This window comes from Dermacentor andersoni, chromosome 3 (assembly GCF_023375885.2).
Source record: "Dermacentor andersoni chromosome 3, qqDerAnde1_hic_scaffold, whole genome shotgun sequence".
In the NCBI taxonomy this organism is placed as follows: domain Eukaryota; kingdom Metazoa; phylum Arthropoda; class Arachnida; order Ixodida; family Ixodidae; genus Dermacentor; species Dermacentor andersoni.
The window spans coordinates 10,933,881-10,960,360 of NC_092816.1; the positions used below are offsets into that span (position 1 = coordinate 10,933,881).

The 26,480-nt window shown below is 45.5% G+C and overlaps 1 protein-coding gene across 5 annotated transcripts in view; it reads right to left on the reverse strand.

Annotated features, from left to right (window-relative positions):
* homer (protein) overlaps nt 1-26,480 on the reverse strand; it is an 81,821-nt gene that overhangs the window by 31,452 nt on the left and 23,889 nt on the right. For 2 of the 5 annotated variants that reach the window (XM_055065639.2, XM_055065638.2), the window contains one exon: nt 5,787-7,072. The exons of 1 other annotated variant lie outside the window; for it this stretch is intronic. In XM_055065639.2, the coding sequence (XP_054921614.1) occupies nt 6,848-7,072 (225 nt within the window). In that variant the 3' untranslated portion in view covers nt 5,787-6,847. Of the gene's footprint in view, nt 1-5,786; nt 7,073-21,846; nt 21,961-26,480 lie in introns of those variants that run through there. 2 more of the 5 variants (XM_050169766.3, XM_055065640.2) reach the window with 2 other exon arrangements.

Below are 26,480 nucleotides of genomic sequence, written 5' to 3' on the forward strand. Positions count from 1 at the left end.
CATGGTGCCCCAGAAGTCCTCATCACAGACAGAGGAACGGCTTTTACAGCAGAGCTCACCCAAGCCATTCTGCAGTACAGCCAGACAAGCCACAGGAGGACAACTGCCTACCATCCGCAGACGAATGGTCTCACGGAGCGCCTGAACAAGACCCTCGCCGACATGCTAGCAATGTACGTCGACGTCGAACACAAGACGTGGGACGCGATCCTGCCGTACGTAACCTTTGCGTACAACACGGCGGTGCAAGAAACAACACAGATCACGCCGTTTAAGCTGGTTTACGGCAGGAACCCGACGACGACGCTCGACGCCATGCTGCCGCACGTAACTGACGATGAGAATGTTGACGTCGCTAGCTATCTCCAGCGCGCCGAAGAAGCCCGACAGCTCGCCCGCCTGCGCATCAAGAGCCAGCAGAGGACCGACAGCCGACACTACAACCTCCGACGACGCTTCGTCGAGTACCAGCCTGGCGACCGTGTTTGGGTCTGGACCCCGATACGCCGACGAGGACTCAGTGAGAAACTACTCCGACGCTATTTCGGACCCTACAAGGTCATCCGACGTATTGGCGCTCTGGACTATGAGGTCGTGCCAGACGGCATTTCGCATTCACAGCGGCGTCGCGCACGATCTGAAGTGGTCCACGTGGTGCGCCTTAAACCCTTTTACGGACGCTGACGAACTTCGTTATTTTTGTTCTTTTCTTTGCTACGAGTGCTTTTGTTTATTAACTTCGTTTGTTTGCAGCATCGGGTCGATGCTTTTTAAGAGGGGGGTATTGACACGTGTACTTATATTTATCGGGCGACCACGTTTCGCCGCCTAAGAAATGTTATCGCACAGCGCAGGACGCGCCTGCATGTATCCGAAGTTTCTGGAAAGTTATCGATGCTTCTATCTGCTCTCTGTTGTCGCCGAACTTTATGTTATCTGATTTCATCGCCTGACGCGAATGGTGTATAACTTTGTGGAAGGCACGCGGGTCCGAACGATTAGTCTGGAACATTCGACGACTGCTCTATAAAAGCCGACGCTCTTGACCCGCTGATCAGATTTTCGACGATCGCCGAGCGTGTTCGCCGCTATCGTTGTGCTATAAGTGTAGCCTGTTTTGTGGGCACAGGTTCGCCCAATAAAAGTTTGTTTTGTCGTTCACAGTATTGCTACTGTGTTACTCAACGTCACCACCACGTGACAATATATTAATCGTGCTCAAAATGAGTCAAACACGCCTACTAAGTTGAAATGCACAAGCTTTAACCCTCTCAAGCTGTGCCCATGAAGTTTGAGCCAATGTCGATCCTGTTCAGCGAACGTTAGCCTGGCACCGTCGAGTTCGTGCACCCACTGCAGGCGGACCTGAGCTGAAATGTAAGCAGTTAGGTCGAACGAAACTGCTTCTATAGTTCAGTTCTGGCCTTAGCAATTTGAAATCAACTACGCCTCACTTCGCACGGCACGTACACAATAAGCGGTAAGCGGCGACACAGCGCGGTGCCAACATCTGTACATCACCGTACCTGTAGGCTGTCGGCCGCATTCGCTAAGTATATGGGTGGGCCTGTACATGTTGCTTTGCAGATACATTTCTCAATTTCAGAGATGCACTGTTTGCCTCTGCGTCGAGCGGCAAACAAGAGACATACAGCATACAGCATTCGGCATACAGCAACATAAACAACTGCCTCGCTCATTTATACCTACGCCGTCTGAGCGATGGCATCCGCGCGCTTTCATGAGAGAACATGGCCTACAAATGAGCACTTATGCAAGCAGTTTTCTCTAATGCTCTACGGCACACTAAAACTGTAGGTATGGTGGAGTTAAAAGAAAAGCGAGAATGAATTAACAGCTCATAAATGTTTCTGGATCACAGTTGCCGTTGTTCAAGTGGTTCGGCCGCTCATATTCACTTGTCTCAGAGTGTAACAACACGGCACATATGTGCAGATATGCATGTTTTGCTACGTTTTGACACTATTTCATATGAGCGATGCACCTGTTCCACAATATTTGATGATAACAACGATCCGCGGCTATAGATGTTGATGTAAGCAAGTGCACCGTTTTGATAAATCCGACGCAGAAGGCTGCGCTTGAAGACTTCTTGAATATGCGAAATGTCTAAATAATGTGCGAGAACAATACAAAAAGCGATGTCCAAGTGCAGAAATCAGTGACAAGTTCTGAGGCAGCCCGTCGCCTAATGGAACTTGGCATGTCTTTATCGGATGCATTGTTTGCACAAGAGTGCACTCAGGCCTGCTCACCCAGTAGTCGGTGAGTGCTACATGGCTTCCAGGAATGACATGCTCTCCCGAAGAAGCCATTAATAATGATACGCGATCCACAACACGCACAACCGACGCACACTCAACGTGGGCGCAGGTACACAAATCAGCCAGCGAAAGACCCGGGACCCTTAAAACGTTTTCAGCAGTGTGCGGCAGAGGGCAGCACAGGCAAATGAAAAAGGCGGATTGCACGGAGGAAGGAAACTAAGGAGAGGCCCTGACGTCACTCTTTGTGAAGCAAAAGTGAAGCCGGAAGTTGGCGTTGCTCATGGCGATGCTCCGCCTTTTGTGCCACCCTCCTCTCTTGTTTACATCTTTCGCGAAACCACGCCGCGCTGCGCGTGGTTTCGCACGCGGAGCGCGCGCGCTCGCGCAACATCCGGCAGAGCACGGTGCAGGTAACACAGCGCAACAAGACACGGTGACTAACGCAAACCCGCCCACACAGCGCCTTTGCCACGGCACGAAACCTACCAGAGCAACACGTGTGCGCGCTCAAAAAATCAGAACAACGCCGCCATTGTGGCCCAAAAGGCGTGGCCATGCAGCAAAAAAAATAAAAAAGCAGCAAAAGAAATGAGAACCTATACGTCATTTCCGCCACACTTTTCTCCTAGCGCGCGGAGGGGGTAGGGCCTCTCCTTAGTTTCCTTCCTCCGTGGGCGGATTGCCTACTATCTCCCGCCCCCTCGCCTAATAAGACAACCGCTGGACCGAAATTTGTTGTGTTTGAGAAAGAAAGTTAAAGGGACCGTGAAACGATTTTGACGATTTTCTACAAACGTACTGAATCGTTAGAGTAGGTCCTTCTGATCATTAATTGACACATCTAAGTGCTCCACGTAAAGCGTGTAATTTATTATAAGGTTTTAAAAATGCTCATCGCTGCCGATCGCAGCACACTGATCGGCAGGATTTTAAGCCGCCCCTACCCATATGACCGAAATCACCTATATGACGTCAGTGGGGCGAGCTATCCGATTGGCTGACCAGGGCGTGTGATCGATAATTTTTCCAACTTTACGGTTAACAAATGATGTTCGTAATAGTTGGAATGTTAGTTAATTTGATTTTATAAAAAGAAAGTAACATAAAGTGAATGCACAAGAACAATTTTTCAGCACACTTAAGCACTTCCGGCACACAGCAAGTGTCGTCTGCTTCTGTTACAACGTGCTCCGTCTTTGAGGAGAGCTCCGCCGTCAGTGTCTGTCTTTACGCGAGCTCTATGATTCGGCTTTGTTGCGTTGTGGACTGCAAACGTAGTGACTGGCAATATGTCAGTCTGCGACATCATGTCCCTCTGCAAGCCAGCAGACGAGCGGACTGGCTGCAGTGCATTGGACTGCCGCTATCCGATCGGCGCCAGGATTTGTGCGATTGCGGCCGTCACTTTATACCGGAAGATTACTAACGCAATCGTTTCGCGAGTCCGGTATTAGGGTAAACGCAAGCGCAAGGGGACAGGGCCTGGCCGTGCCCTCTTGCGTGTCGTTTCAGGGAATGAACAGAAGCGCAAATGTGAATGGTCTGCACGGTGCAGCCACCTGGTGGCATAGAGCTCAACCACACACAGTAGCAGTAACAAAATGTATTCTTCTTTGCTGCTGGTGTAAATTTTTCGCAGGAGTGTAATCATTAACACGTTGTTCTTGTAAATGTTTAAAATGTTTTACACTTGGTTAGAGCAATATTAACTCTTTCTTTGGCTGGTTAAGCTCTGCGCCAACGGGTGGCTGGACCGTGGAGACCTATCAGGCAGCTCACGTACGTCTACGCTAAAGTTCCTTCATAAGCTTGAGTTTATGCCTCCACCGTTCCGTCGAAATATTCAGGTAGTGGGTACTTACCGGAATACCAGACATGTTCGGCGCTACGACAGAATGCTCGCAACGCACGCTGCTTCGATAGCTGTCGCTTGGGGTCGACGGCCAAGCGGCTAGCGGAGAGGTTTCTCGCGGGCGGGCTCCAAAACAACCGGAAGTGGACGATGTGACGTCGGATCGTGACGCAGAACCAGTGAAGGCGGAGCTTAGCCTCGATCGCTCGGCGAACGAGTTGAGGGGGAAAAGCGTGGCTAGAGAGGAGGGTAACTTGTAATAGCTTGTAGCTCCATTAATACCTAACGCGTCACTGAAATTGTGGTGTGAATGTTCTACTTAAGCTGTACCCTATGCGTCTAAAAATTTGTCCAAACCGTTTCAGGGGCCCTTTAACTGCTAGCGACTCTATGGAGCAGAATATTGGTTTAGGGCCTAGAATCTTTTCACAGATTTCCCCAATATTGGAAAGAAAAAACATTGAAGCACGACGCTGACAAATCAAACTCTGCACCAAAAATAGATATATTGCAATTCTGTAAGCTGCATCAGTTAGAGCATCTAAAGCAGACAAATCTGATAAATAATTTTACACTTGTGTAAAATTTTTACGATGTTTACAAGTATGTTGCAAAAGTCCTACTTGCAAATTAGTGGTATATTATGAGCAGTGTATATTACATCAATTTCGTCTGCTTTAGATGTACTATTAGGCAGTTTACAGAAGTGTGACATTGTTTTTTATTGCCGAGGTAGCGTTGAAAGCTTGGAACATGAGTTTTCCAATTTTGCAATTTCCAACAATTATTGTAAAAAATATGACCTAAATGAAGAAAAATCTGCTTTCTATTCACTAGATTTAAACTTCTTTTAAATGCAATAAACCTTATCAAAACCGGTGCAGTGGCTTTCGAGAAAATGATTTCTCAATTCCCATGTATTTAGACAGGAGCTCAACATGAAACTTCCTTTTAAGAAAAAAAAAAAAAGAAAGTTCACCCAGTATTACACAGCCAGACTTCTGGATAACTGATCTTATAGTCCAATAGAAAGCGATAGAATCTGCCTTAGTAATTAAAACTTTTTTCACACAAGCTCTGGTTAGTAAAAGATTGAGTAAATCACACGAAATTTGACTGACAAAGAGCACTCAGTAACAAAATTGAGAAATACAGGAGAGTCCCTCCAATATGTTTTTCATGAGAACACAGGAATAGTACGTCGTATAGCTGGGAAAATATATTACATGAAGATGTTTAACATGTTCGCATCACATGGGGTTAAGCTTCAGCAATGCTAAGGATGCGAAATGCATTCTCTGTCCACAATAGCATCCAGTCGAGGAGAAAAAATGTCAGTAACATAGCCGCATTGAATTTTCAGCATGAACCAACTACCTGAGTTTTCCCTACTCATAAACATTGCTAAAATTTCAGAGCAAGCTGTGTGTCAAATTAACCATATTTTGCAAATGCAATGCTTCTTATGATAGCAGATGTTTGATGTTTCGTACAGAGCTGGAAGTGTTTTTGACATTAGAACATGTCTTGTTAAGAAGGGCACAACCAAAAACACAGATGTCCAGCAGTCAAACTCAAATGTCTTTCAGCATAAGATGGTACATGTATACACAGAACATGCATTTACTTTTGCACAACGCACAAAATACAAGTTTGATATCGTCTTTTATTTTTGTATATTACTGTACACACTTGACAGTAGTATCCGAAATGTATGTTACCCGTCAACGCAGGAATGAAGTAGAAGCTGAAATGATTTCAAAATATGTGTACCTCTAAAACTCACATGTCCGCAAATGCATCAGCAAGCCAGTGTGATGCAAACTAAAGAGAGATTCTTCAGGTAATACATGTGACAGTTGATCTTGCGAGTCCTCAGCACCAATGTTGGCTGAGATTCTGCTCATATGAGAATTACATTGGCTCCAAGGGTTGAGATTAAATGGCAATTGTTTTCTTAGCATAGACCGAGGGCAGTGCATTGGGGGCTAAACAAATACATGGTGTGGCACATTGGTGTGACGTAGACACCAGAAAATATATATAATAGTAAAAAGTGGCCCGTAACAGTCCACTTAAGAAGGCTTTTACTTTATCTCAACAAAATATCTAGCTACGTATTTCATGAAGCTTTTAATGTGCAATCCTGGAAGAGCATGTCTCCAAGCTTATTTCGCAAAAGAATTTGTACAGCTTTTCCGTATTGCTGAATTACTCTCATGCCGATAAAATGTCACAAAACAAACCTCGCAATATCACTGCGGAAGCTCGATCAAATCTGCTGCCTAAGTCACGTCACTGAGTTCTCAGGTTTGACACTGACAATTTAATGAGCAATGACTGGTTTACGTGGACAAACAGCACGTGACATCATCCTAGACTGAAACTGCCGTGGCCACACATGCAATGTCCAGGTGTATACAACTTGTTTCTGCCGACAAAACTGCCTGCACAGTGCTGCTGGCCAAGCTTTTGTTGGCCATCAGTTTGGAGTAGATGAGCCCACGACTCGCGCACAAGACCAAGTGAGGAGCCTTCCCTCTTGCTTAGGAAGGGGGCGGCGCTGAGCAGATCTTGCCAGGCCTGGTGCTGGCTAGCATGCTCTTGGCTCGTGAGTGGTAGGAGGAGGTACTTCCCTCGCCGGGACCCTTGTTGCGCCTCCTCCTGACAGGTGGGGCTGCTGGTGTGTCAACGACACCGAATGGGGTCAGGAGGCAGACAGTAATGCAGCCAGCTCATGCTGCAGGTCACGCAAGTCATGCAGGCGGTGGGCGATGCGTTGTGCCAGCTGTTCCCAGGCAGCCTGGCGTCCCTGGGCCACACACAGCTGTTCCTGGAGACGCTGCGCAGCGCTCTTCAGCGCCTCATTTTCGGACAGCAGTGCCTGGGCATGTTGCATGCCACGAAGATTCAGTAGGAGCATTGCAGCAAACTGAATAAGCATACATCATGCCCGTGCTGAGCTTTGCTTAGCTAAAAAGGCTGCTGCTAAAGTTAATAGGTGACACACTGCAATGGTGAAGCACTGTAGCACACATAAAAGAAACACAAAGAACAGAAGAATGGACACCACAGGCAGTAAATCACTCACAAGTGATTTACTGCAGTCCCCTATACTCTGTTTCATACATAGCAGGCAACACTACGAAGGCTAGAAAGACTGCTGTGACTGTTTGACTAAAAAGTAGTGCATCACATATGAAAGAAACATATTAGGTATGCACTATGTAATTCGATGTAAACACCTACACTGCAAAAATGATGTACTTATTGTACGAAATGCATTGGAGATCTACACACAGAGCATACCCCCAAAAGCTATCTAACACCAAACTAGTGGAGTAACATGTTTTCAGTGGTGGAACAGCCATTTGATCTTCTGGCACAGATCTTGGAACAGGCAAAACGCTGACTTGGTGCAGCAATAAGCGTTTTGGCACAGTGTCAGACGTAGATCTTTACACCATATGGCCTTAATAGTAACTGAGATAGTTGACAAATATAGCACATCAATGCAGGCATTCAATATAAAAAGTACCATGCTAAATTAATTTTAATTGAATACCTTTCCTGTGCGCATAGCCGAATATAATGCTGCGTCTATCATTTCAACTTGCAACACGCATTTGCACATTCGCAGTGCTCCAAGAAAGCACAACTACATCGAAGTTACACTAAGGACATCCAAAGATTTCTTTACTGTTACCATGCAAGGTTTCTACGGCACAACTATGCACTGGGTGACGCAAAAGTTGTTTAAGCCTTTAAGTGTCGTGAACGAGCTCAGCACATCAATGCTATCCTGGTTAACTTTGCTTTGGACGAGCTCAGTTTGTCTACGGCAATAATCCTGTTTTCAAACCGATTTGAATGAACTCAGCACGTCCACTTAGTTTTTCTTACATTACACAGACGGCTGCAGTGCTAGCATTTGAAATCCACGGTTATATCACGCTTCTTATTGCACACTCTAGGCAGATTTCTGCCATTCCGTGTAAAATTCAAGGGCAATAACACCGTCACCGCAAGCCGTATGCTGTATGTGCGAATGAAAGCGTGTGAGGGGAGCCAACGATCGCAGCTCAATCTGGCGCGCGCAAGGGAGGAAAGCTGAGAGGAAACGTGTCGTCTTCCATCGCACGAAAACCCGTGAGGTGATGGGACGTAGGTAGGGGGGTGTTGTTCACCAGCAGCAACTGTATTTCACGACCGCGTGTAAGAGGAACCAATGATCGCAGCTCAATCTTGCACGCGCAAGAGACGAAAGCAGGGAGGCAGCGCAAAAGGGAGGGGAGGCAGTGTTCTACTTTGGCAGCAGCTGCATACTTTGCATGGTTGTGTGTGCCCTATATTGAAAGCGATTTGCAGATGGCTCATACTTTGGTATGTGATGTGTTCTCGCTGCTCAGTTTTAATTGAAGTGATAGACAGCACGAACTTCACTCGCTACTGCCGCGCTTCCTCGCACCAACATTTTGACGAGTGTCCGCGGTCATCGAGTGTGATGTGTTCATGTTTGCCTGTGCACACTGACACCATGCTTGTTAGTTTAGTTAGTAAGCGAATGTTTTTAAGTTTATATGGTCGATAAAACTACTATCCTTAGTTATTATAGCTGGGTACTAATTTGCTATTGCAATCGGTGCTTCACCTTCTGGGAGAAAATGCAACTTTTTTGTTTTGCTGCATTTATTTGAGTGCCTCAAAAGCCACATTAATTCAGTCTTCGTTTTCTGCAACACAGGTAGCAGCCATTTCATCAGCAATTGAGGGGCGCATTTATTGCAGTCTATTATCTACTATATATATGGCAGTACTTTGTCAGCGCTCAAAGATGCCTCCCAACCCCATTCGATTTTTGGAATTGAGCGCTTTTAGCTCCTTTTGGCAGATTCGGAATGATGACATCTGTCACTGACAGCTTGCACATGAGTCGCACGTGAAAAAGTAAGCCGCTGCTTGACTCTTGACAGTGAAAGCAATGCAGTAGAGCTTTTTTCTTTGAGCGAAGAGAAAGACTCGACTGGAAAGCAGCACCAGAAAGAAACTTGGATTTCATGGTGCAAGCCCTGAGGCAAAGCTCTCCGGGCCATTCTGTGCTTGAAGGAATTCCACACAATTTGTCACCTGCCTTAGAAGTGCAAGAATTTATTCATTTATTTATTTATTCACAGTACCTCTAAAGGCCCTCAGTTTAGGGTCTTGCATAAGGGGGCAGTACAAACATAAAACTGATTACAATGTAGTAATCGCAAAAAACAAATGGACGAAGTACACAACGAAATTATGCTACCGGAGTTTAGCTAGTAAGAAACAATAAGTAAAAAAATAATTAAAGTTACAAAAAGAAATGTCATGCACAGAGCATAATCAAATGGTGAAAATATGCACATTCACACACACTGTGGTATTAATACAGATACTTAATAGTAACTCACAAACACACACACACACACACACACACACACGATGATGACAAAATGTATTTATTAAGGGATGGCGCGAAGGCCTATAATGGGGAATAGGAAGAGGAGGGGGGAGGCGTATTCAGAGCCGTCCTAGAAGCTGCGCGTCCTTGGCGAAAGCCAAGAGCGAGTCCAGAACGACCCTGTCGGAATCCATCGAGCCAGTTGCCGGTCTAATCCACTCCTCGTAGGACGACACTCGCACCGCCCTCAGGTGGTGGTCCCGCTGCTGAGCGTGTCGCTGGCACTCCCAAAACAGATGGGCTGCGGATGGCCGCGTGGCCACGTCGCAGTCAGGGCACCTGTGTGGCGTATGGAGCGCTTCTTGGTCCGCGGAGGCTGTGGGATGGCCGGGTTCTTGCGATGGAAGGGAGTTGGGAGACGGAGATGGAGGGCGTCTTTCCCGGCATGGCCGGTACTGCCGCCACCGCTCCAGCACATCCGGTGTGAGGACGAAGCCGGAACGGAGCCTATGCAGCAGCACCTGCCCCGACCTGGGAAGACCCGCTGTAAGTGGGTCTGGGTCTGAGGGCACACTCGCACGGAGTTCCCTCTTGCGTCGGTTGGCTGCTGCTCTCGGAGCTCTGTCTGGGCCATACGGGGCTCCATTTGTCGTGTTGCTTGTGCTGGTTGTGAGTGCTTCTGAAGGATCCCGGGAGACGGCGCGGTTGGAAAGAAGGGCGCGCGCCGCCTCATGGGCTCTCTCATTTCCCTCGATGCCCTGGTGACCAGGGATCCAATGAAGTGTTGCAGTGACCCCGTGGGCCTCTGCACGCCTGAAGGCCTGCTTGACGAGGAGTACTTCCGATGATGCTGTGTGGCGCGACTTGCAGGAATGCAGCGCATACTGAGAGTCGGTGTATATATCGATGTGTTTTGCTTGCGTGGTGCTTGAAACTATCTAATGCCCAGACTACTGCGCGGAGTTCAAGGTCCGTTGGGTCATCAGCATCAGCAGTTGTAAAGGTAGAATGTGTCTCACAAGAACCCACTACGTGGTAGGCGACTGCTCCTTCGCTGGTGCGTGGGTCGAAAGCTGCGTCAGTGTACACTTGTACATGGCTTGGCGGTGCGTCTGCCAATGTCTTCACATGGCGCGCAGCGAATGCTGCTCGACGGTGCGCATGTTGGGCGCCCATGTTTCGGGGCGTTGGTGTAGTGTCGACGACAGCAATGTCATCCCACGGTGAGATGTCGGATGACAGTTGTGGCAAAGTTGTTATATCCTTTCCCATGTAGGCCAGTAGAGTCCTGCCTTGTCTGGTGTGCTTCAGACGTTCCTCGTGTCCTGCCTTCGATGCTTCGATGGTTGCACGGAGGGTAGGCAACTTCGCATAGCGATGTAGCTCCTCGACACGTGTGTGTATCGGGAGCCCTGTGATGACACGGAGAGCTGATCTGTGGAGTACCTCTAGCTGTGTCCAGTGCCAAGCAAGCAGGTCATAACAGCGCGCTCCGTATATCGCTCGGGATGTCAGCAAAGCAGTAACAAGCTTTCGGCATACGTCGGTACCAGCACCGCCCATGCGGAAACAGATTCGTTTTATGAGGTGCAGAGTGTTGTGCCATGTCCGACGAAGCTCTGTGAGCCACGCATCCGCTGTGCCTGTGCGGTCAATAGGTATCCCGAGAACGCGCACAGATTTTTCTGTTCGCTGCAGCGCTTTGCCTGCGAGAGTGAGCATGAGGGCTGTTTCGTCCTGCGTTGAACCTCGGATCACCACATAGGTTGTCTTCTCTGGAGATGGCCGCATGCCAGTTTGTGGCAGGTAGTGGTCAATAACGTCAAGTGCCGCCTGCAGGGTCTCCTGCTGCTCATCAATTGGTCGTGATGCAGTCCATAACGTGATGTCATCTGCGTAAATTGTGAAGCCCAGTTCGGAAATAGCTTCCAGTCGCTCAGCCAGGCCTATCATAGTCAAATTAAAGAGGAGGGGTGATAGTGTGGAACCTTGTGGGACTCCCACTATGTTTGGGTACAATAAAAATGCAACTAATTAACAGTGCAAAGCATGTCGTGAAAGTTTACAGGGTCAGGTCCAGTGACAACATCAGAAGGCAAGCTATTCCATTCAATGATGGTACGGGGTATAAAAGAGTGTGCATATTGTAACGTGCGACATGGTTTGTGCTTGATTTTGAAATGGTGGTTCCGGCGTGAAAAGACGATAGGCAGTTACTGAAAGAAATAGTCATGAAGAGAAGTTTCAGAAAATATTCAGTGAAGAACTTTGCTTTGTAGAATAGCCGACTTTCAAACAGGGTAAAATAAAGCATTTTCCTCATTTCTAACTATCCTGTTGTAGCAATGACAAGTACATATACATTGCATAGTGAAGAGGTAAAAATGAGTTTTTCACGTTTAATACATGAAACAAATTGGTTGAAAAAGCTTTAGAAGAGTTTCTGATGGAGTGAAGTTTGAAAATACTGTATATTTCCTCCTATAACCCGCACCCCCAATTACTACAGTCCGGAAAGAAAAAAGTATATGCGCGTATCATCCACGGAAATATCAGCATACCTTAAATCTTTGGAGAAACGTCTCCATTCGCGGATATGCAACTCATCTATGTCGTATCTTCGGCCAGCGGCTCTGGTCATCCGTTCTTCGGTGAGCTGACAAAGCTGGATTCACACGCCGGACGTTATTGCGGATGAACCAGTCACATGATAAGTTATGTGAATCGGATCACTTCACGGCTAGCACTCACATGGCAGTGGATGACAGTGCGGACGGAGCAGCCCTTGCATGGGCAACGGCGATGGAGCATATGCGACCAAGCCAAAAACCCCAACGGTGATCTGGCTCACCATCGTATTGCGAAGCACTTCTCGCGGACTGAGGGAGCGCCGCGGGAAAGCGTGACCTAAAGGCTAAACCCACGAGAGCGATTTTGTGCGTGACTGTGACGAGCGATGGCTTCGAGCAACGGCTTCGAGCAACGAAACTGGCTGGCACTCGAACAGATCGCTCGGCCTTGTCACTCAATTGCTCAGAAATTTGTCGCTCATCGCCCAGAACTGCTATGAGCGACTAGCCAATAGCACGAAGCCGAAACTGTATGTACGTACATCACTCAAATACTACAGACTGTCGCACGGAACGAGCAAACAATTTAATTTTTATACGTGCAAAAATAAGAACCTACTGCAAGAGCTTCAGAAATATTTTATGCTGCTTTTTAGAGTAAAGTACATAAACTTAAATTAATACAGCATGCGTCATGCTAGTTTCGGCATGTATTTGCTGCTCTCATACCGGCAACACCGGGGAGATGTCGCTCAAAATTATTGCTCGCATAGGGTACGACATGTAGGCGACGAGGAAATGCGCCAGCCATCTTCATTGCGTCGCTGTCGTGCGAGATCGCTTGCATGGAAGAGCCTGGGCGATTCCCTATCTACTAAACCCAAAATGGCCACCTCTAAAGGGAAAGAGAATGGGCGACCATCATGAAGGAGGGGAGGAGCGAACTTCAACACGCAGGAGTGGGGAGAGGGTGTTTCCTAGGAGATAACGAAACTCCGACTGCAAGAACCTTGCCTTGAGGTGTGGCCTCACGGCAGCGCAAACCAGACTTCAAGGTGAAATTCACGTATACAGTCGCCGACTGATTTTTCGGACTCCAAAAATTCGGATATGCTCGATTATTTGGCCTGCTTCGCGGCACCGCCATTCTCCTTATAGACTCAATGTAACACCTGCCGAAAGTTCGGACACCTTGCAACCTCTCATCTGATTTTTCGGACGCTCCTTGAGCCAACTCGATCGAGAGCACCATGCACCGACTCTAACCGGTGCATGGTTCGACTTGCTGAACGCCATTCTTGTTTTGAACGAAGCCTCCTTGCTGCCCCACGAAGTGGCACTACTGCAAATCCCCGCTTATCATCATCGTTTCTGCCTGATTCGTGGCTACAGCTGTTCCGGTCTCAGCTTAGTAAGCCATGTCAAGACAATCCAGCAGCTGATTTGTTTCTTCGTGCACAATGCTGCGAGTAGGCCATGTTTTTCGTTTGTGCGACTGGTGTCGGCATGACAACGTGATGATGTTTGCTTTGTGTGCTGTGTCGAGGTTGCGGTGATCCATCGTGGCATAGGGAAACATCCCGTCAAATGTCTAATGGCGCCGACAGTGCCTGCGCAGACTGTGCTGGGGAATGCCGGCAAGCGGGTGCCGGGAGGCCTAGGTGTTGTCGCCTTTCGATGTGCTCCCTACTAATGCCGAAAATGTTCTGCCGAGACCTGCGCAATGGTTGCATTGTGATTCCAGACACCGTCTCATTTGACAGTTTCACAGTTTGTACTGACATGCGCAGAACTCGATGACGGCAAGATCATTCGTCAGGTTTCTGCTGCACCGCCGGACGATGATGCCGAGTCGGAAGATGACGCACCATGTGCTATGCTGCCGTCACATGCGGAGCGTGTACAAGCAGTGACTGAGCTTTCAGTCACCTATAGTGACCGTACGACCCTCGCCGAGATACAGGCTCATCTGATTGCGCATAAATGGAACAGCGTGCAACGGCACATTCGTGATTTCTTCAAGCCTACTGCCGAGCCCGAATAAGTGCGTGGAAATAAAGGATTTCTTCTTTTTCTTTTTTTAAATCTGCTTTTTCAGACACCTGTTCATTCGGACATTTCCGCAGTCCCCGTGAGGTACAAATAAACGGTTGGTGACTGTAATCCACACCCCGACATTAAAAAAAATTAAATTATGGGGTTTTCCGTGCCAAAACCACTTTCTGATTATGAGGCACGCCGTAGTGGAGGACTCCGAAAATTTCGACCACCTGGGGTTCTTTAACGTGAACCTAAATCTAAGTACACGGGTGTTTTCGCATTTCGCCCCCATCGAAATGCGGCCGCCGTGGCCGGGATTCGATCCCGCAACCTCGTGCTCAGCAGCCCAACACCATAGCCACCGAGCAACCACGGCGGGTGCACCCCGACATTACTGCTAAATTTTCAGCAATCTTAGTACGGTTTATTTGGGCAAAAATATGGTAAGCCATAAAAAGGAAAAGCTGACAAATTCTCGCAGAAACTCCTCTAGGAGTTGTCTAAGTATGCATAAGCATTGTACCACTTGATCATCTCCACGCAGCCCAGTGTCATTATCAATGTCATGAAGCTTGATCCAGCCAGTACAATCGACAGCTCTGCAGTGACACAAACTGCTGTGAACAGCAGAGCAAGGTGAATTGATGGCACATGCAAACTACTGCAGGTGGCGGCGCCAAGTGCGCTGATGGCGTTCTGATCATTATAAGCCATTATTGCTCTTTAGTGCCTTATCCATCCACGTCGAACCATTATGAACCGTAATCAAACGTACCCCGGTGGCGTATGGTACGGCCGCGCAACCCCTATCTTGCAAGCAATCTGCAATGGGGGCATATTGCGCCGCGTGCTGATAGCTTCGCGTGTACTGTGTTCTCGCCGCTTAGTTCACGTTGAAGCGAGATGCGCAGGCCCTGTCTTGAAAGCGATCTGCAATGGGGACACAGTGCGCCGAGCGCTGTTCTTGCCACTTAGTTCGCGTTGAAACGAGAGGCAGCACGAAGGTCAATTTGCTTGCTGCTGCGGGCCCTATCTTGAAAGCGATCGTTTTACGTGATGGAGGAACAGGTTTCCTCCTTAGGTGGGCACAGAAATGCTTACACATATAATAAGGTCATTTTGGACAAAATAAATAAAACACTGAAGGGGTTAATGGAAGAACGATAGCATCAGCTATATCGATCACTAGGACAACTCAGTTGATCTCCGTGATGATGCTGATTATGTCGCGCCTTTGGATTTTGTTTTAGTTTTACCAGTGAGGCAGCTCTTATGCCAAAATTGCTTGCGCAGTGCAATTTGATACGAAAGCAAAACTGCCTTTTATTTATTTTTTATTTATTGATTTAGTACCCACAGCGCCCATTCAGGCATTACAGCAGGGGGGGGGGGGGGTTAAAGATGGAAGAAAGCAGCATAAAAATTGCAGGTTTGCATAAATTTGTGTAAGCCAACAACACATTATTATACACCGACAAAAAAAAAAAAAAAAAAAAAAAAGAAGCACACAGCCAAGTTGCACAGCCACGACGGACACAGGCACATTGCAGATGTCACATGTCCCATGTGAAAAAAAAAAGTACATAAAGCACAATGACTACAGACTCATAATGAAAAAGCAAAAAAAAAAAAAAAAAAAAAACGCGAATAATAAGTTGCAAAAAAAAAAAAAACAATGCGGTGATTAAGATACAGTGTGACAAGGTGAAAAAAGAGGCACTAAAAGAAAATGTCATTTGCAACTGGGATTCTTTACAGGTCATGATGATTGCTAGACGTACACGCGATTTTTATCAAGCCTTAGGGATCAAATAATTCCATTGCTTTTGATGCAGAAAAGAACTTGTTAGGACAAGAAATTCCTACAACTGAGGAAGGAAGTCGGTTCCACTGACTGATGATTCTTGGGAAAAAAAGAGATGCTAAAGGCCGATGTATTACATTTGTATTCTCTAATCTTCTGTTCATGACCTTTGCATGCTGATGTATAGTGAGGCTGGTTTATGTACATGTCACGCGGAATTCGAGTATGAGAGTGATATATGCTGTGTAAAGGTTTCAGTCGAAACAACGCTCTTCGGTGCTGGAGAGATTGCCAGTTTAGCATTGCCTTAGATTTAGTTGCACTAAACTGCCTGTCATACATTTCTATATCTAGTACATATCTTGCCGCCATGGACTGAACTTTTTCTAGTCTTTCTTTGTTAGTTATTGATGAAGGGTCACACACAGAGCATGCGTATTCGAGCGCAGATCTTACATATGATTTTTATAGTAACTCCCGGGTTTGCTGTGGAAACGCACATATATTTCGTCGTAAAAATCCCAAGCTCCGACAAGCTTTGCCTACGGTATAATCCACGTGCCGATTCCATGATAAAGAGGGGCAAAAGGAAATGCCTAGGTATTTATATTCACACACCATTTTTACTGGAGAGCAGTTTATCGTGTATTCAAATTTTCCAGGATGTTTTTTTTCTGGAGAACCTCATACATACCATTTTCTCGAGATTCAGTTTCATTTCCCATTGCTCACATCACTCGTGTATGGCATATAAGTCGTTTTGAATTACGAAGCAGTCACTTTCAGATGTAACTTTACAGTATAATATACAGTAATCTGCAAATAACCTAATATGGGACTGTACATTTTCGTTAATGTCACTGATATAAAGTAGGAAGAGATGGAGCTCCAGAACTGATCCCCGAGGTACCCCTGACGTAACATTAGTTATTGCAGATTGTTCGCCGTTTATGACTACATATTGTTGCCTCTCGCATAAATATTTGGCGATCCACGCAATAACTTGGGGATTAGTATTAAAACTGGTTAGTTTTTGCAGTAGCAGGTAATGTGAAACGGTGTCAAACGCTTTTTGAAAGTCGAGAAAAATACAGTCGACCGATGATTTGTCATCCAGGGCAGCCGCTAAGACATGTGTGAACTCTACTAGTTGTGCGACGCATGATAATCCTCGCCTAAATCCATGCTGATTTGAGTTAAATAAAGAATTACTATCTATATGTTTGACTACTGCAGTATATAAAACATGCTCTGAACTTTACTGCACACAGAAGTCAGTGAAATGGGACGGTAGTTATTAATAACGTTGCGCAGGCCGGTTTTATGTATAGGAGCAACCGATGCCATTTTCCAATCAGCCGGAAGTGAACTGTGTTCCAAGGACTTCTCAAAAATAATTTTCAAGTACATTGACAATATATGAGAGCAAGACTTCAACATAAAATTGGGTAAACAGTCAGGGCCCACAGCTTTTACACAATTTAAATCACGAAGCAGTAATTCAATGCCCCAAGCTTCGATCACTATCTTAGGCATGGGTGTGGATTCGTGTTTCAACAATTTCAGATCTTTCCGAGAATCTGCTGGGGCAGAGAACACTGATGTAAAATAAAGACCGAACAACTTGGCCTTTTCTGTGGCGTCGCAAATTGTAACATCGCCATCGGTCAAAGCGGGGATAGAAATGTTGTCTTTTTTATTTCGTTTTATATGTTTCCAAAGTTCCTTGGGACTTTGCTTTATCTTGCTTTCTATTGTTTTAAAATAGGCTGATTGTGTTTGGATTGTTGTTGTAGTGAGACATTTGTATGCTTTAGCGCATAACACTAATTTATATTGCAGCACAGCTCACTTTAGGAAACTGGCCATCATTGTGCAGCACATAATAGACCACCGCCTATTTCTCTTTGCTAAATAATGGTGTGCGCGTAAGATTTCTACATTAAGAGCTTTAATGTCAGTTATACGTTAGTTTTCTACTTTGAACACACAGAAAGCATTTGATTCAGATGCATGTTAAAATCAGGCAAGTGTTGTCGAACAAATAAGTGGGGTGTGTTCTGGCATTTTCTCTGTACCTTGCTTAATTCAACCCGTCGGATAATTCTATCAGTTTTGTTGGTCCCGTCATGGTCAAATTAAAAGATGACTGTGCAAGCTATTAAATTTAATTTGTTTTCGTTGTATTATTGTACTAACAGGGCTAATATATTTTTTTGTAAATGATCTGCACACTAAGCCTTCAGCTACGAGTCATAACATACAGATTGTGCGTACCTACTGAATCAGACATGTAATAATAAAAAACTTGGAACTATGACCAGAGCAATATATGCTGCTTCAAAAAGTCAATAATTTGTCAAATATTTAACATGCAAAGGATCGTTAATGAATCCCGGATAGCTTAGCAATGTCTTTTGAAAAGAGAATGACTGCTAGTGTGACTGTTTGCTAGTAATAAATTTAGTTTTTTTTTATTGGCAATGCAAAGGGGGAGCTTCAGAACCTATTTGTTCAAGCAAATATTTGTTTTAAATTGAGAGAGTAATCTATGCACTCAGAAGTACGGTGATTTGATGTGATAGAAGGTGAGAACAAATGATAAATTGGTATTTTCTGTGCACTGAAAGCGACTACAAAGGCCCATCTCCCAATGCAGACAAACTGATAACACAAGTAACATGACCTGATTAATTTTGCTGCATTGTTTTGTACTGATTCAATCATGTGGGTTCGATTACCATGGTGAGGATATCAAATGATGGATACATATTCTAGCAACAGCCTTTTAAAAAGATATATGCTTAAAGTCTGGCTTTTCTATTTTCACTATTTGCAAGGTATAGGCGCTGTCTGAGGAGACCAAGCAGTGGCGGAACAGCTGCACCAATTGCACCAAACTGCGCCGAGATCAAGTCTGCGCCATCCTGTGCCAAAACATTTTAGCAGAAAATTTCGCTGAGACTGCACCAAAGCATGAATAGAAGCTAAATCCTTCTCCCATCGATGCTTCGCAGCTAACAAAACAGAAATCAAATCCAATAGTGCTATCATCACCATCATAGAAGGAAGCAGAAGCCCGTCCAAAGAGTATGTTACTGTATAATAAGAAACTCTGTGGGCCCGTTGGAGTTATCCGGTTTGTAATTTGTGCATTTTTCTCTGACAGACATGCAATGTAGTGCTGCTGTACCGTTTGGCTGGTGCTTTATTTTGGTGTTCATCTAAGCCCACCTGGTTCCACGGAGTTTGGCGAAGGAGGATGTCACATTCTAGGACTAAAACTAAACTTTTTCTACGTTTATGGGTGACAGCGGGGCTTTGCAAAAGAGTCGCTGTGATCAGAATCGCATGTGGTGCATAGTTAAAGGGCCCCTCACCAGGTCTGGCCATTTTGAGCTGACAAGCGCAGAGCATACACTGCACGATAACAATCATGTCTGCAAAGTATTACATTGCTATGCACCGCGGAAAGGTCTGTAATTTCAAACCGAATGCCGTTTTCCCTTCTCCTCATAGCCGCCATGCTCCAAGCCGGAGGATGACGTACACATGCTAGTGCTCCTATGTACATGTGTTTGCACAGTGACGTCGCTCGAGGCGACATGCGACTTTGAGAATTATTTAAGACAACATCTGTTATTTGTGTAATATGTTGCTTGAATAGACGAACTAAAGCTTAGAGAAATAATAAAACACACAAACTGAATGTCTGCATGTTTTTTTTTCTTTTTTTTTACTTTGCACCACAGCAAGAGAGTTGTACTCCCGTTTTGTCTGCTTGTTCCCACTTCATGCACTCGCACGCGCAGACATCGAAACCATGTCATTTTCTAACGTGTTCCAGAGCGGGATCATGCTCTGTGATCCGCTTCTGTCTGCCTGAGTATTCATGTAGCACTGACTTATAGTGCTAGTCAGGTGTCCTCGTGCACACGTGCAAAATCATGCGCTGGACAAAACAAGACAATCACAACACCTTACGCGCAATGCCGTCAGCGGAAATGCGCCGCACTGCAAAAAAGCGAGGAAAAAAAAAAAATGAAGGCAGGGCCGTGACGTATGCCACGTGATCCTCGATGTCTAGTATGGGAGAACAGAGGGAAGGAATTCGGCTTGCAGAGGCTAGAAGGGGCAAGTGGAGAGAGTGTCTCGCTTGGCAGAGGAGCTCACCTCCTGAAATCATGAGTTTGCGACACGGAAATATTTCTATCTTAGCTATTAATGAGCAGATTTGAAAAATTTTTGTGGCAGAACGCTCCCTAGAGGACACGTAACAACTTCCAGTGTATAACCAAAATTTGCAATGGGGCCTGGTGACAGGCCCTTTAGGAATGGTATTAGCGAATGTGGCACAAGGCAAGAACAGCCACTATGATGGGTGCTGCCATGTTAGTTTGAAAATTTATTTAACATAAATAACGTATACAATACAATTACGTTGATGCAAAACTTTTGCATCGAGTTTGTGTCGATGCGCTATGTCGGCAAAATAGCGCCGGCGACACAAACGCAAAACAGTATTCGTGTCTTGAGCATGCGCTGCGACACTGACACTTTTCTTTTTTCTGGCCGACCCCTATTCGAAAATTCCCTAATGTGCATGGCATGACATGAGTATTTTCAATGACGTCATGTTGAGTGCAGGTGCGCGTACTCGATCGGTGTTGCAGTGAGCCTTTCCCACATGCCTTGACTGTTGCACTTTGTTGCATCCTGGGTGAATAAACGCGCGTTTGTTGACAATTTGTCTGTGGTGCCTTTTCTGCGCTGTATTGACGAACACGGCCATAGCGCCCTTTGTGCGTCGCGGTGTGGAGGAGCTTTGCGTCCTTTCCTGACTTCGCTTGCAGGGTAAGCCTTGCGCAAACCCGTCTCCACAACATATGGACTATATCAGTTAATATCTGTATGGTATATGGTAAGCACACGTGCGTTGGACCCTGCGCCAAAAGTGCTTGCTGCTGCACCAAATCTGCTTTTTGGTTGTCTAGTTGTCTCTACTCTGTACAGAGCGGCGGTTGAGGAGGACATCAAGGCACCCTAGCAGTCACCAGAAAGGAACGCCCCTCCTTTTTTGCCTGACCCTTCTGCCTCGCGCGCCACAGGAGAGGGCACGCATCTGGGCCGTGTTCCTCGCTAGCGCACGTGAGGTTGAGCCGCGTTCACCGGCTCACCCTCCCACGCTTTCACTCATACAGAACCTCATGGCGATGGCAGAAATGTGCCTGGAGTATCCATATAATTGCTATCGCAATAAAAGAAGCGACTTTATTATGCTGCAAATAACATAAAACCAAATTATGCTTTGTGGTGAGCAAACTTCTCTAGTACAACATTTCTGCCTTATAGTTTCATAACTGCAGTTATTTAATGTTGACATGAAGGAAGGAGAGCTGCTTGACATGCTCAGGGAGCAACGACATTTTCCTGCATGTAACAGTTCCTTCACACATCGAAAAAAGTGTCTGGTATCAACAGGTATCTCTTCGCAAATCAAGCCAACAGTTGCCACTATGCTTACACCGCCACTCCCATGAATCTTTTTGGCCCAAAATTGCATCATGCACATATCTTTCAACCTGTGCTTGTGGCAGTGAAAATTTCTGCCACAAGCAAATGAAAAATTGCTGCTGGTTGATGAAATTATCAAAATCTTTCCACAGTGCTCATGTGAAAGTAACCTCATCAGAAGCTTTCATAGTTGCAAACATATCTGTGTTCCTTGGCACTGACATTTTTCTTGCTCCTCGTAAAGCCAGGTGTTTAATCCAGTTTGCCATTGAAGTATCCTGGTGGTACTGAACTATTTTACAACAAGGGTCTAAATACATTGCCAAGCTTCCTACTTGGTCAAAATTGTAGGTTGGAAGCAGTTTTTAGACATATAGCCAGATTAGTAGTAGACACAGAGGTTTCCACTTGGTGGCTGGTGTTGTCAAGATGCATGAAGAGGTGGCACAGTGTGGGTACTTGAGCTGATAGGTAGATAAATATCCCATCTATGCAGTTAGACATATGAAGCGCATGGGGGATATCCTTGACAAGTCCGAAACAGCTAGGTCTAGCATGATCGGTGATATTGAAAGCCAGATTGATCTTCAATACGTAAGTTATTCTCCTTCATACAAATCATTTTGTGCATAGTCAATCACTACTTGACCTTCTCGACAACAAAATCATAATCAAATGCTGAATGCTTGATAGCTATCCTGTTAGAACTAGCATCCCCTCCCCCACTTCCATGCATGCCCAGAATAAACACTCGGATTACACCAGTTGACGGCTATGCTGTCTATCTACATTGTGCTATTAGCAACACTGCTTCAATTAACAGAGAACAAAGGCATTTGAGCACGCAGTTAGTTCTTTTTATGCCTTACTGCACTTTTCTGTCAAATTTTTAAAACAAATAAGGAGCTCAAGCGTGCTTTTAATCCTTTCCTCAGTAGACATATGACTACATATGACCGGCCCTCACTGAAAGTACTCAACGTAAATTCTAGAAGTATAGTGAATAAGGTGACCGACTTCGAGGCTCTGTTGTTTTCTTATAATCCAGTTATTTCTATCTTGACAGAAACCTGGTTGAACCTCGCAATTTAAGACAGTGAATTTGTCCCGAATAAATACAGTGCATACAGAAAATATCGTGAAGGCAAAGGCGGTGGAGTATGCATGATTGTCAAGGACTCTACCCACATAATCACCATGCTGGAAGCACCTAACATTGAATGTGTGTTTTGAAAGGCCTATTATGCCAAGGTCAGGTATGTTATTGGAGCCATGTATAGACCCCCTGTTTCTTCTCTTAATGTACTAGAAGGCCTTACTAACTACCTGAGCCCATATGTGAAGCCTGGTGATCTTGTTGTCCTGGCAAGCGATTTTAATCTGCCAAATGTAGACTGGTCTACTCTTTCGCTTAAAGATCCTAATGACAAATCTGGAGAAGCTATGTTGGATATCGCATTTACATTTGATTCGCTACAAGTTGTAGACAACTTTACAAGAATACAATATACCTCTAAGTCGGTTCTTGATTTATTCTTTCTTAGTGGAGCTATTAATGCTAACTACAAATGCAAAATTATTTCTGGTATATCCAACCATCATGCAGTGTTACTTACCCTATCTAACATTTCTCTAACTGAAAGATGCCAAATGTCTATTTTCCCTGACTTTTCTCGAGCCAATTGTGTCTCTATTACAGATCTCCTGTCACAATTATTTAGATTTCTTGAACAGCGATGATGATGTGAAAATTGCTGCCACAAGCAAATGAAAAATTGCTGCTGGTTGAACTTTGGGATTGGGATTGAATTGGGATTGTTTTAAAAGCCTCATAAGTGAATGTATAGATCGTTTCGTCCCACGCAGAACTAAAAAGGGGCAAAAAAAAAAAACCCCCTGGATTTCTCCGGAGACGCTACAACTAGAACGGAGATTAAAAAGATTACAGAGGAAAAAACAGTCATTTTCAGACCAAGTATCACAGAAGGAAATGATTTCTGCTATTTCTTCTCAAATAAAGAACCATAGTGACCAAGACAAACAGCGTTATTACAGAACATCACTGCCCAACTTTATTTCGGCATCACCTGAGAAATTTCGGAGGCCAATCTCCCCCATATCTAAACATGGTGAAGTGTTTGATATAGCCGGCGCACTAGTAGATGATGACAATAAGATAGATAGTGCATTTAATGAGCATCTTAAATAGGTATTTAAGCATGATAATAGTGTTGTGCCTAGTTTTGATCTCTCTACCACCTATTGAAGATGTAGTCATAGGTGAACAGGGTATTTTCAATACGCTGCTCAATCTTGACATTAACAAATCGTATGAACCAGACAACATTCCAAATTCGTTTTTTTGAAAATGTAGTACCCCCACGTTTTATTTTCAAAGCAATTGCTAGAAGGACAAGTGCCGAGTGATTGGAGAATTGCCAGGTTAGAATTCCTTCATAGAAGTGGAAATAAATGCATTGCTCATTATAAACCAACCTCAATAACAGCTACAGTTTGCAAACTACTTGAATGTATCATTCATAACCACATACCCGAGTTTCTTGAAAAACATAAAATACTAACTGAATACCAGCATGGATTCAGAAGGTTTTCAACTTGCATGCAGCTTGTGGAAACTGTGCATAATTTTGCAAACTCAATAAATAAAGGATACCAAATTGATGCATTTTTTATGGACATTGAAAAGGCTTTCGACAAGGTGTCGCATAAAAAATTGCTCTTTAAGCTTGAAAAAACACTACAGAACAGACAACTTGTAACTTGGCTGAACGCTTATCTTAGCAATAGGCAGTGATATGTAGTTTACAAAGATCACCCGGAAAGCCAACAACCAGTTGACTCTGGAGTCCCACAAGGCTCAGTGCATGGGCCGTTACTATTTTTAATATTTACCGTATTTACTCGAATCTAGGCCGACCCTGATTCTAAGCCGACCCCCTAAAGTCCGAAGCCAACAAAAAAATATATATATATTACCTCAAATGTAGACCGAACAAAGAAAGCGAGGACAGCGTTCACAAAATGCCAACAGCATTTACTGAATCTGAACGTGCAGAGCTCATTCAACGTCATCGTCGCTGCTAGACTCATCGCTGTGTTCCTTGTCACTGTCACCTTCAAACAGTGCATTATCTTCGGTACCGTCAAGTGCATTAGATATGCTGCACTTTTTAAAGGTGCGCACAATCAAAGTACCTGGGATGTCGTCCCATGCTGCAGCTACCAAACAAAGTTGGCCAAAACTGTCTCCACTTCGTGGTGACGGCCTTTCTTTGGTCCGCTAAATGCCATCCTTGTTGCGGCGCATGCAAGAAGCTGCTGTCGTTGTCCCCTCCAACGACAGACGTTTTTCTCATCGACTCCGAAGTCCCGCCCGGCTTGAAGGTTCGACGATGCCTCTGCGTCTATCAACTTTTCGCTTGAAAGCGGCACTGTAGTGGCATCTCCTGCTTGGTGCCATCGCAATAACACCACGCCGCATACCGATACTGCTGACACGACACAGGTCAAAATGGCGACCTCGCTTGTGTATGGTTGGCTACTGGCACGTATAGTAGCGGCTGCTATATTGACTTTTCTAGATGGCGCTAGCTATGCACCATATTTAGCAGTTTCAATGAAAAACTGGCGCGTTTTTTTTAATCCTCGAATCTAAGCCGACCCTAGAGTTTGGAATATGATTATATGAAAAAAACTATCGGCCTAGATTCGAATAAATACGGTATTCACGACATTGTACGCGATATCCCTGCTAATATAAAACTGTTTGCTGATGACTGTGTACTGTGCTCCACTATAAAAAATTCTGCCAATCCACTAATACTAAATGACGCCTTTCAGAAAGTTTGTGATTGGTGTGAAGCCTGGCAAACGTCCATTAAAGGGACACTAAAGGTTAATACAGTAGAACCCCGCTGTTACGTTCCTCACTGCTGCGTTTTCCTGGCTGCTACATCGTTTTCATCCGGTCCCGGCATAGCTTCCATAGGATCCAATGTATAAGGAACCCTGCTGTTACGTTGTAGCTGTGAAAACGTTCCCGCATGATACGTCGCAACTTAGCACCCCGAACCCGCCTGGGCTAAAGTAGACAATGCGCTCCAACCGCCATTTTGGCTTTTGACGAGTTTTGGCTGGGCTTGGCCGGGCTTGGCTATGGAACTGGCTGTAAGAAGTCGCACGCCAGTTCGAGAGGCCGCCACTAAGTGGCCATTCGTGAAAAATGATCTCACTATCATCACTGTGATTACGGTCACCGCATGGTTGTTGGACGGGTCGACTCACGGAGGAAGGAAACTCAGGAGAGGCCCTGAAGTCACTCTTTGTGAAGCTAAAGTGAAAGCGGAAGTTGGCGTTGCTCGTGGCGTTGCTCCGCCTATTGGGCCTGCTCTCCTCTCTTGTTTACGTTTCTACCACGCCGCGCTGCGCGCAACCGGGCTGCTCGGACGCGCGCGCTCCGCAGCAATACTAAACAATCGTTAGCACGTTAGCATGATTACGCCAAAGAGGGCAAAACTTCCCGCGGATATTCGTTTGTCCGTTGCCATTGCCGTGGTGCGGTGACGACAAGGAGCACGAGCCGCATGATGGCGGGGAGTTGCCAAATCCTAGCTTTGGAGAAGCCGTCGCGGCTCTGGACCTCCTCCGCAGGTACGTCGCACCTCACAGCGACGCTGACAGCAATGCGGCATTCCAGGGTATTGAGAAACGTGTGGCGATTTCTAGCGAGCGAAAGAAACGGCAAGCCACCATTCTAGACTTTTTTAAGTCCTAAGCGCACTCTGAGGAAATAAATTGTCTATTGTTGAAGCTGCACTTTTTTCATTCATTTTCGGAGCTTTCCTCACTGTTGCGTTTTCCCGGCTGTTACAATTTTTTTCCCCGGTCCGGTGAAAAACGTATGAACGGGGTTCCACTGTATTAAGTCAACATGGACTGTTGAAATACCATCCCAGAAACCTCG